The sequence below is a fragment of the Armigeres subalbatus genome, chromosome 1 (assembly GCF_024139115.2).
Source record: "Armigeres subalbatus isolate Guangzhou_Male chromosome 1, GZ_Asu_2, whole genome shotgun sequence".
Classification (NCBI taxonomy): Eukaryota; Metazoa; Arthropoda; class Insecta; order Diptera; family Culicidae; genus Armigeres; species Armigeres subalbatus.
This window is the reverse complement of record NC_085139.1, coordinates 89331119-89343735: the sequence shown is the minus strand read 5'-3', so window position 1 is coordinate 89343735 and position 12617 is coordinate 89331119. Positions and strand designations below refer to the sequence as shown.

Sequence of the window (12617 nt, the reverse complement as noted above, 5' to 3'; positions counted from 1 at the left end):
TGTTTGAATTTAGAAAATGTTCATTGCGTAGGCATTTTGTGGCCGATGTGACCGGAATGAAGCCAAGCGGCCCAGAATATGATTTCTATTATTGTTTTGAAAAACCATGATGTCCGAGATGTGACATGATCTTTTGACGTAGGACTTACGTCTCTCTTTACTATACCGGGTGTCATTCCAAAATATTCAAATCGACCGCGTTACGCTGTGTTGAAAGATTTTAAACGTTAATAGCGTTCGTCTCAATGGACGAATTTATGCGGTAAGCCCCTCAATCGACAGATTTCAAGTATGCCTTCCATGTCCAGTCCATGCTTGATAAGACCCGAAAAACTTGTTTCAATAGGCATGAAACTGTTTTCAATGAAAAACATTGAGATCAAGGAAACCTATAAATATGGGTACCGCATAATTCTTGCATCATTCCATTACCACGTTCTGATTGGTGCAGACACCAGCGAATGAGCAGCCGCTGGGTCTGCCGAGAAGCCATAAAATAGCGCAACGCGATTTTTTCCTTTCATTCTGACTGGGACAAGCGAAGCAACCGCATCATCGATTGAACAGCACTCACACCTTTTAGCAGGGAATGAAGTCTGCACCGACCGCTTTTTCGGCTCGACACCATTGAAGCCACCATCATCAGCCGAAACCTAGCCAGTACAGAAGCAGTCCATCCTACAGACCCGACAAAGCAGCAATGCTGAGCAGATACCGGCAGCAGCAGCAGAGTCGAGCCGAGACCGGCCGGCATCGGGGATGAGCCGAGACAGGCTGAAGAAAAGCCACATGATGCAGCATGTATGTCCAAAAACAAACGGTTCTTCAGAGAGCCAATAATAGAGATCAATATCAAAGCTTTCAATACCCTTCCGGATAGAAATTGTACTTGGGTGCCAAATCCAATATTCTAGTGTTGGAGACAACTGGCAACCTTGCGAGAATTTCCACATGGGCTTTTCGTTGGCACCTGCGTCTGTCATCCGGTTGACGTCATCGAGTGCTGCGCATATATTGTTGTTGTCATTTTGTATTCGTAAAAGTCAATAAAGTTTTTATTATTTGTACCGTGATTATCACTCGTTATTTCGGGTAATGAACACCTCGTTAACACGGTTGCAAAAGTGGCGACGATTTCGCGTGTGATTTCGTTAAATTCGCGAGAGTTCGATAAGTTTTCGCGCGATAAACGAAATTAAAAACCATAACCACGCCGCCGCCACCTAATAAAAGGCGAAAGCGCTCGTACAGTGTGATGGCGGAGCAACATCATGCAGCTCTGGCCCAAGGAATCAATGCACCTGGCCAACATGAACTGCAAACCGGACATCCGCGACAGCACCAGCAGGTTCACCTACCAGCAGCAACAGCAAGTTCCTCCGGGAGCGCAGCAGCAGCCTGTGCTGATAAGTCCCGCACAGCAGACTTGTATGGACGCCATCATTGTGCAAATATTGCAACAGCTCCAACAGCAACAGGCCGTTACCAATCAGCTTCTTCAACAGCAACGTGAGACTGTTCAACAGCAGCAAGGGTTCATGCAACAGCAGGAAACTCTATTCAGAAATGCTATGTCGGCAATCCAGGTGACTGTTCCTCCCAACCCGGAAGTGATTCTGGACTCATTAGCAGGAAACATCCGTGAGTTCCAGTACGATCCGGAAAACCACATTACGTTCGCTGCGTGGTACGCCAGATACGATGACCTTTTTGCGATAGACGCAGAAAGGATCGATGACGAAGCAAAAGTGAGGTTATTACTTCGACGGCTGGGGACAAATGAGCACTATAGATATATCAGCTACATTCTACCGGATTTCACGTTCTGTGACACAATGTCGAAGCTCAAAGGACTATTCGGCACGAAGGAATCAACCGTCAAGAAGCGATACTGTACTCTCACCATCACCAAGGCCTCGACGGAAGATTATGTCTCTTTTGCATGTCGGGTTAATAAAATGTGTGTTGAGTACGAGCTATAAAAGCGCTCCGAAGAGCATTTCAAATGCCTTATATTCGTGTGCGGCTTAAAATCAGAATGTGATTCGGAGGTACGAACTAGACTGTTGTCAAATATTGAAGACAACCATGACGTGACACTGGAAGCGCTTATGGAAGAATGTCAACGGATAATCAACCTCAGAAGCGACACAGTGATGATTGAAGTTCCCGCTGGTCACGTTCAAGCCATTGAATGAAACAAACAGTTCCGAAAGCATTTGAAGAAACGATCCAGAGAACAGAAGCCATATGCAATGGAAGATGAACGCAAAAGCCCAGCAACCTCTTGTTGGAACTGTGGTGCGATGCACTTTTCGAAGCACTGCGCGTTCAAAAATCATAGGTGTAACGACTGTAAGCAACTGGGTCACAAAGAAGGGTATTGGCGAGTGCCAAGCGGTCTACGAAAGCATCAAAACATCAGTCCAGCCGGATCTCTACCAAAACCGTCATTGCATCGGTCAGCAGCGTCGGGTGCAAGCGTCGTTACGTGTGGGTGAAAATGAACGGTATCCCAGTACGTTTGCAGCTTGACACAGCATCGGATATAACCATCGTGTCCGAGCAACTATGGAAACGGATCGGTCAGCCATCAGGTGTTCCGGCGAGTCAGACTGCCAAGTCAGCATCAGGCGATCAGCTGGATCTACAATGTGAATTCGTCTGCGACGTCGAAATCAACAGCACGACGCACAGTGGACGAATCTACGTGTCAAAGCATCCATTGAATCTGCTTGGCATCGATCTCATCGACAAATTCCAACTATGGTCATTACCGATGAACAATTTTTGTAACTTGGTCGGTGGTACCGGCGAAGATATCACTTCACTACAGAAGACGTACCCGAAACTTTTCAGCGATACATTGGGGCTTTGCTCCAAAACCAAAATTCAACTTTCGCTGAAAGAACCGTGTAGGCCCGTTTTCCGACCAAGGAGGCCGGTATCGTACGCTATGTTGCCAGTAGTGGATAAAGAGCTTGATCGTTTAGAGCGGCTGCATATCATTTCACCAGTCGACTATTCCGAGTGGGCTGCTCCTATAGTTGTAGTGCGCAAGGCCACCGGAAACGTTAGGATGTGTGGCGACTATTCGACTGGTTTGAACGATCGCCTCAGTCTCACCAGTACCCTCTACCGCTACCACAAGACATCATCTCCAAGCTGTCCAACTGCACGGTGTTCAGTCAAATTGACTTATCCGACGCCTTCCTTCAAATGGAAGTGGATGAAAACAGCCGTCATTTGCTCACCATCAACACTCATCGCGGCCTATATCAGTATAACAGGCTGCCTCCTGGTGTCAAAGCTGCGCCAGGTGCTTTTCAGCAGCTGATAGATACGATGTTGGCAGGTCTTCCATGTACCGCAGGCTATTTGGACGACGTAGTAGTGGGTGGCAAAAACGCCGATGAACACCAGCGCAATCTCCACGCAGTATTACAGCGAATCGAAGAGTTTGGATTCACCATCCGACCGGAAAAATGTTCATTCGGTCAATAGCAAATCGGTTACCTATAGGCCTTCTATGGGATCGTCATGGAGTCAGGCCAGACCCAGCCAAAATTGAAGTCTTCAAAAATTTGCTACCGCCGAAGGACATCACTGGAGTACGCTCTTTTCTAGGCGCCATAAATAATTACGGGAAATTTGTGCCTAACATGCGAGCTCTCAGATTCCCGTTAGATCAATTCCTCAAAAATATAACAACATTTGTGTGGACAGGTGAATGCTAGCAAGTCTTCAATAAATTTAAAGAAATACTGTCGCCAGTCTTACTTCTTGCGCACTATGATCCTAGACAGGAAATTATCGTCTCAGCGGATGCGTCATCTATCGGAATAGGCGCAACAATCAGCCTGTGATCCAGCACGCATCTCAGGCGCTCACACCGGTTGAACAGCGTTACTCACAAATCGACCGGGAAGGATTGGCGATAATATATGCCGTTAAGAAGTTTCATAAGTTCATCTTCGGCATACGGTTCCGGCTTCAAACAGACCATGCACCACTGCTGTAGATTTTTGGGTACAAAAAGGGAATTCCAATCTATAATGCTAATCGCCTCCAGCGGTGAGCATTAGAGTAGAGTGGGGCAAGAGTACGCACTTAGTTTTCAATCGATCATGTGGCCCTTATGAAGCAAGCTTCTGCATATCAAATCAGTGTCGATGATTCATATACTCTTCCTTTATGTTACCCAGTGGGAAAAATATTGAAATTATTGAGATTCGTTTTAGTAGAACCCTTATTGCAAGACAAGTGAAAAACGCACTCTTACCCCACCGGTGGGGTAAAAGTGCGCATCGGGTGGGGTAAGAGTACGCATTTATCCAATCATGTGCTTTAAGTATATATTAACACAAATAAGAGTTAATAACATTTAATTGATGTTTAATGAGCATATATTAGGGAATTTTTAAAGATTACGTAACTCTTAAAGGGGGAGGGGGTCCTAAAAATGTGCACTTTCATACGAAAAACCATTGTTTTTATAGACACAAAAATATATATCATGTTTCGCGTGGCGTGTACAAAGGCATTTTCCTTAAAGAAAGTCTACCAATCACGTAACGTAAAATTTGGCTATTTCATCACCCCTCCCCCCTTATCTTACACTATTTGTATGAATCCTCTAAAAATTATATGGATCGTCACACATCTCACAACCCCTCCCAGCTAAACGTTGCGTAATTTATGAATGTTTCTTTTGATTAAATGAAATTATCATTTAGATGAAATTGTGTTTTCGTACTATGTTTAGGTGTACAACAAGTCCTAATACAATTTCATTATTTCGCTTTAGTGCTTTGTTCGCTAAGTCCTTTCTAACACCGAATTACTTCAACTTATCCTAAAAACTTGTGATAATTTCGAATTCTGTCCCTTTTTTCTTAGTTGTGGATCTTTACGCTTTGGAAGAAGTCTTATTTCGGCCGGAGATACGGGTTTGACATCATAACTTGAAGATTCATATGCGTACTCTTGCCACACCGGTTCCTGCGTACTTTTACCCCACAGTCCCAAAAATTATTCAAGTAATAATTTTGAATTCTTGGAAAACCAACCGGATTGGTGTTCTGTACCATAAAGTACTCTATACAATAGGTTATCGAAATGGTATAATGTTCACCTGATTGAACGTATATATGGTAATGAAATACTAGTTGCGGAATTCCAATTATTTTTAGCAAAATGACGAAAAAGTTATCCAACTCCATAACTCCCTTGTTGTTTATTCAAATCGTTTACAATTACACATGATAATAGTTGGCCAGAATACCTGTCAAACTGATGCAGTGCTGCTAGTTTATCTTTTTTATTACTTCAAAAAATCGAAAACGTACTCTTACCCCACGCGCACTCTTGCCCCACTCTACTCTAACGCTCCTCTCCTACGATTTTTTGATCGAGTATGTTTCGACCGACAAGTTTGGCAATGCTGATGTGTTGTCCCGTCTCATGGACCAGCATAACAGGCCGGAAGAAGATGTCATCATCGCATGTACCACTCTAGAGGAAGATTTAAGGTCAGTAGCCATAGATAGCACAAAACAACTGCCCCTTAGTTTCAGCATGGTTGAAAAGGCAACAGCATCCGACCCTATACTACGAAAAGTTTTCCGTTTCATCAATGATGGCTGGCCCAAATCAAGATCAGAAGTTAAGGATCGGGAGATGTTGAAATTCTTTGATCGCCAGGAAACACTGTCGGTCGTTCAAGGTGGCATCATGTTCGGTGACAGACTGGTGATTCCGACTGTCTTCCGGAAGCGGTGTCTCCACCAGCTACACAAAGGTCACCCAGGAATACAGCGAATGAAGGCAATTGCACGTAGTTTCGTGTATTGGCCTGGATTGGACGATGAGATTGTGAGCTTCGTCAAGGCTTGTCGTCAATGTGCATCAGCAGCACGGTCGCCACCGAAAGCAGAACCAGAGTCGTGGCGGCCCACAACAGCTCCGTGGCAGCGAGTTCACGCTGATTACGCGGGCCCTCTTGATGGTGAGTACTATCTTCTAGTTATCGATGCGCACACCAAGTGGCCCGAGATCTTTCCGACACGCCAGATAACTTCAAAGGCCACTATCAATCTCATGCGCACGTTGTTCGCCAACAAAGGTATGCCGGAATGTCTGGTGACCGACAATGGCACGCAATTCAAGAGTGCGGAGTTCAGCGAGTTCTGCTGCGAAAGCGGCATTCGTCACATAACGACAGCTCCATTTCACCCGCAATCAAACGGCCAAGCCGAACGATTTGTAGATACCTTCAAGAGAGCCGTAAAGAAAATTCAGGAGAGAGAAGGTTCGGTTAGACAAGCTTTGGACATTTTTCTCCTTACATATCGTACAACACCAAATCCAAATGTTCCAGGCGGGAAGTCACCGGCAGAGGCGATGTACAATCGACCGCTGCGAACATCGTTAGACCTTCTGCGGCCAACATCAAAGCCAAAACCAGCATCAAACCATCGACGTACTTCCAATATACGTTTTTTTAATGCGAAGGATTCTGTGTACGCAAAAGTTTACGCTAACAACAAATGGTCGTGGCTTCCTGGGACTGTACTAGAAAGGATCGGTACAGTGATGCACAGCATCTGGGTGGCCAATACGAAACTGATCAGGTCACACGTCAACCAGTTCAAAGAGCGATCTACTTCGGGGACAACAACGAAGGAGCAGACGAAAAAATCGTCTTCCACTAAATCTTGCTCGACTAGTGGGACCTGCCTTTACCAATTCCAGCAGCACCTTTGCCCGCTCACTTGTCAGAAGCTACAAACCTCGAACAATCGCACTCCACATTGGTTCCATCATCAACCTCAACATCAGCGAATCAACATCCAACATCGGCGTCGTCTTCATAATCACCGTCGACGGCATTAGAGTCAGCCTTCGTAAGCTCATCTACGGCTTTACTACCTCGACGTTCTTCACGGACCAGCAGACCGCCGCAATGGTTTCAAGCGTACCGGAGGTACTAGGAGGGAGATGCTGAAGACAACTGGCAACCTTGCAAGAATTTTACCTGGGCTCTCCGTTGGCAGCTGGGTCTGTCATCCGGTGGAAGTCATCGAGTGCCGTGCATACATTGTTTTTGTCATTTAGTATTCGATAAGGACCTACACGTTTTAAAAGTCAATAAAGTTTTTATTATTTGTACCGTGATTACCACTCGTTATTTCGGGTAATGAACACCTCGTTAACACGGTTGCAAAATCTAGTGATAAAATTTTATGCGTGATTTTCATAAATAGCGTCAAAACTAACAGTGGATAATTTTTCTGATTTAACCGCGAAGTGGACGAAGGACTTCACTTGACCATGCCTAAAAAAAATATTAGATGTCCAAATCTCTCACATAATATTTGGATATTTGGATTTAAAAAAAACACCGATAACAGCTCAAACATTAATATAATAATCGATTTTTCATCAAATGTTGGATTTTTTGGCATTGATCAAGAAATATCTAGATAAGCATTGTTTGATACTGACCGCACACAAAGCGAACGTGACTGAATGATCGTCCCATGTTACCAATTCTAAATCTTATCACCCGAAATCCCATGTCCGGGTGTTTCCTTCCATCTACTACTAACAATGTTGTCGCAGAAAAGAACACGTACTTCTCACCTGAACTGCAATTCTAAGCTCGCTTGCCCGGCTTATTGGCCTGTATCAAGCGAAAAGTCCCGTTAGGAAATAGACGCCAGCAGCGAGCAACAAGCGTAAAAAAGAAGAAGCCCTTCTCGAACGCGTTGATGATGATGACGCTTTGGCTGACAAAGAAGCGGGATACAAGACACTGGCTGATTGGCCCACCAATTGGGAAGCAGAGAAGATTCAAAATAAGATATAAAAGAAAAGTGCATTCGCTCGCAGAGCATTCAGTCTTTTTTATACCACCACTAGAAATTCGCGGTTATTTGAAAAGATCGTTTTCTTACTTTTTGGACTTAGCCGAAGCAAACAGCCTTTTTCAAGGCTCTAAGAGTTAAAAATAATGTTTTCCTTCAGTCGCTATCGCACGGATTAGGAGGCCCTACATCCCCTGCTGGGCCAACTTGTGGCTTATTTCAGGCAGTCCTTCAGTGGGAAGGTTGCCACTGTCGAGGCTAATATTCCGTGACCGGACAGATACTTCCTGAATTGTTTTTGATGATCCTTGTTCGAGGTAGATTTGATTTCTGTGTCGCTTTGATGAGAAGATTTTGCCAAGGAATGGTATGCAACGCCGATTATTTATCCAAAATAGTAGATGTGAGAAATTTGGACATATTATGTATCTTAAAGGCATGGTCAAGTCAAGTCCTACGTCCACTTAGCGGTTATGTCACAGACATTACCCACTGTTCGTTTTTTGACTCAATTTAGGAAATGCTCATTCCGGAGGTCCCCCAGATTGTGGCCGGTTTGGACCCAAGTGGCCCAGGAACCCTGAAAATGTCATTCCAATCATTGTTTTGTGAAATCATCAAATTTGAGGTGTCGCACGTACTGTTTTTACTCAATTTAGGAAATGGTCATTCCCGAGGTCCCCCGGAATATGGCAATATTGAATCCGAATGGCCTAGGAACCCTGAAAATATCATTCCAATCATCGTTTTGTGAAATCATGAAAATTAAGGTGTCGCACGACCTATTTTGGGTCAATTTGGGAAATGGCCATTCCGGAACCGGATTGTGATTGAATATCATTCCTATCATTGTTTTGTGAAATCATAAAGTTTGAGGTGTTACACGACCTGTTTTGACTTAAATTTGTAAATGACCACTATTTTCGGAGACAATTGACTCCAACGGATTCTGGAATAATTCTGGAACCGTACTAAGAATTGACTCATCGAAATTTAGAATCCATCTGGTTCGAATGCAACTTGTTCCTATGGAATCGGTCAAGAAATGTGGTTTTTACAGCAGTTTAAATTTTTGAAAGCCCTTAAAAACAGACGTCAGGGACGGAAAGGTTAAGAAAATATTCCAGATTCCAGTTTTTTTCGGTTCGGATTTTTTTTCCTAAGGGCTCTTGGCGAAATACCTAGTGGAATAATTCCGGATTGCAATGGCCGATCGGGCTATTTTTCAATAGCAAAAAATTAGACGTCGTTCCGCATCAAATGTAATCTGTTGTAAGCAAATCGGATAATCTTAATTCCCCAAAATTGCGTCTCACATTTTTGTACACACACATACAGACATCACCTCAATTCGTCAATCTGAGTAGATTGGTATATAACACTAGTTTTTTTTAATGCATTAGGAACTCTTCAACAGCTATAGACTTTATTAAATTGTTTTTTTTTATTTTCAAGGTTGAAAAACTAATTAGAAAATATTTCCAACATTCTTGTAGTTATCTTTTTTGATTTTTTTTTCTCAATAAGCTTCTTCATGGATACTTGATAGGTGTTGCTTCAAGAATTCCTTGATTTTTTTTAGAAATTGTTACCTTTATGATTATTTTCAACAGCTCTTCTAGCAGTTTATTTTGAAGAAGCTCCAGGAATTCCATCGAGAGCTTCCCCAAAACATTCCAAAGTTTAACACGAACTATCTTCCATTGCTCCATGTTTTATTTGATAAAACCATGTTTATATGCGAAACTTTCATACAGATATGGTAAGGTTTTTCACCAGAATAGTGTGAAAATTTGATACTGCTATGGGTGCGTGAATGGTAATTACGACATGCAGATACATTTTTGGACACGATTTGGTTTTTTTTATTAGAATTGAAACTAAACGGAAAATACAACGCGTTAATTTTTAGTAAAAAGAATCGTTGAACTAGTAACATCGATGTGAATTATCGTTTGCAAGTTGAAGTATATTATAGAATACAATCAATGTGAGAAATGGTAAGACAATTAATCATTTGTTGAACAACTTTCATTTTTCGAAAATTCATTTATAGAGAAACAGCTCAAAAATTTGTTTCTAAACAAAATGACACCGAGTTGTTTGATTACTTTATAAATTAATAGTTATTGGCGAAACTTAAAGTCTGGGTGAATTTATAGCTCAAAAAGTTAAATATATGCTTAATAATGGCAATTCAAATTTCGAGTACAAAAATGTAACAAATAGTTTTTTAAGCAAATGATTCAAATATTTGAAATCACAATTGTAATACATCAAAGTTTTAAAAAGGTGTTCAGTATACGTGAAACCCGGACTGGATAATTGTTTTTTTAAAGCTTTATTATAATGATTTTTTTTTCTTGATGGGAAATTCATTACTTGAATAATTGTTGATAATTTTGTAACTAGGTACAAAAATACAGAGATTTTCGTGCTGTTAAAGCCATATTTACGTAATTACAAAAAGACACCCCTGATTTTCATTAGAATGCATTTCTAACATTTCCAAGAAAATTCAATTCCATTTCCAGAAAATTCAATGGTCAAATAAATTGTATTACGATTTCAAAATTAAGTAGACGACGATAATTTCTCAATTTCACTCAAACTGCTATCACTATGTTCCACTAGTTAAATCACTGTTATGCACCATCCAGCGATACTTACTCGAGACATTATCGAAAAGTTGCTCCGAAACTTTTGAAAGTTTTCCAACAGATAAATCCGACACTTCACACAAAACTGCTCAAAGTAGTCGCTTCCGAGCGAAGCTCGTTTGAAATTCCACTTCGGCGGTAATCCTTGATTCTTCCGCTTTTGCTTGCTAACACTTTCTCCACCAGCACCAGCCCTTCCAAAAACTAGCTGAACAACACCGGAATCGTCACTGCAGAAATCGCCCCAAGCGGCAGCCGGACCGCTTTCCGGGAGCTCCAGCAACCGACCTATGTCCCCGCCGATCACTAGTTCCGGTTCCGACTTGATTCGATTCGCACTCCCGATCACTGACGATGGCTCATCAATTAGCAGAAAATCCAACAAATGACCACTATCGACCGCTACCGCTGCCACTATCCGAAAACAAGCTGCTTCCGCATCCGCACCGGTTGACAAACGACGAGGAACTGATGGGCCAGCTCGAAGGCTCGCACCACTGGCACCGGAAGGCTCGTCACCCTGTTGGCACGGTCCCGGCCGACGTCGTTGGAAGTTGTTACAGAAGATAATTTGTTTATCGTTCACCTTGGTAGCGCAGCACAGTTCGCTAATTTCGATGAATACCACCTTCACGTCCCGGCGGCCCGACATGCGCCGTTCCTGGGCGACAAAATACCTCAGCAGGTCCAACGATCGCTGGATGTTGTTGCGGTTACCAGGCAGTAACGTTGGCGAAACGACACGGGGGGTTGTTTGCTGGGGCGCCCATCGACGGTCGTTGGCAGCACTGCCAGCGTCGAAGTGAATGCCTCGTCGAGATCTGGCACCGATATGGGACGGCATCACGTGTTCCAGGCCATCCGCGCGGTTTTCGTTGCTTTGCGGATGGGAACGGTTCGCCATGCCTGTTTACGCTTCCTGCGAAACAACCACCACAAGTAATTGGAAACTTTTTCGTCCGCCTTGTGATTTGAATCACAAGTCTGTAGAACTTACTCCTAAAATTAGGTTTTGGACGCGGGTGCCCCACGAACTGGTTGCTTGGTATGTTAAACTAGAAGGTATGTCACGTGCAGTGATTGGGTCGCTAAACTTTTGAACTTTTTTTTTGTGGAATGCTGCAGTTGCAGAAAATATGAAACTTTTTTACTTAACTTTTTGCTACGACCGTACCGAAGGACACGATGGACTTGAATGACCGAGTTTTCTAGATACTCGCTCTCTAGGTGTGAAAACATTTAACAGGAAATTCTATTTTTGGGAGTAAAGGCATTGCCAGTGATTAATTGGAATTAGATTAGAACCGTTACGGTGGTAGGCGAGGGGTCCAACAGTGGTGAAGCCTGTTAACCGCAATACTAAAGTCTTTACGTGAAAGTTTGATTTAAACCGAAGTCAACAAGCAAAAAGAAAAATCCATTCCAAAATTTATCTGCATTTTCAATGGTACCAATAACTCAACTAAATTGTTTAATTAAAAAATCGATACTCATAGGCTTCCTAAAGTGAACCCCTCAGTTTACACGAGTCGATGCAGTTTATCCATTATGCTTGAATGAATAGGACCTGTAACCTTGCCACTGAAGATGATTCAGCAGATAACAATGACACGTTATTTCACAACTCAGTTTGCATTCATATACATTAGCGGCCAACGAAAATTAACTTAAATTCTGTTACAGAAGAAGACCTTAGCTGCTTTGCTTGGTGCATTTTTATTGGTCCTCACTGTACCTGCAATGACTGTATTGAATGCAAATGTTTTGCACATTACTTTACACATTACTGAAAACAGCATTTCAGCACCATAAAAAAAAACAGATTTTACGCACGCATAGTTGACATGGCTGCCGAACTACAAGGGTGTTATCGATCATTTAGTAGTTTGTCAATAACATTCTAGAAGCTGAATTCAAAAATGTGTTGAATGGTGGACTTTAAGTGTAATCCTTTTTTTTCTATAACTCTGTCTAATAGTGCTAGTTGCAGTTACCAAAACTAAATTATTAAAATTTTATTATCATTTCTTCGTCTTATTGGCATTACATCCCCCCTGGGACAGTTATTATCCGCGAGGTTTTAAAGCCA

At 42.6% G+C, this 12617-nt stretch overlaps 1 protein-coding gene and 1 pseudogene across 1 annotated transcript in view; one reads left to right on the top strand and one right to left on the bottom strand.

Annotated features, from left to right (window-relative positions):
* LOC134228141 (rootletin) overlaps positions 1–11180 on the bottom strand; it is a 90374-nt gene extending 79194 nt beyond the window's left edge. The window contains exon 1 of the mRNA XM_062709931.1: positions 10539–11180. Within this exon, the coding sequence (XP_062565915.1) occupies positions 10539–11180 (642 nt within the window). The remainder of the gene's footprint in view (positions 1–10538) is intronic.
* LOC134217863 (uncharacterized protein K02A2.6-like) lies at positions 2504–3504 on the top strand (annotated as a pseudogene).
* Positions 11181–12617: the final 1437 nt, after the last annotated feature.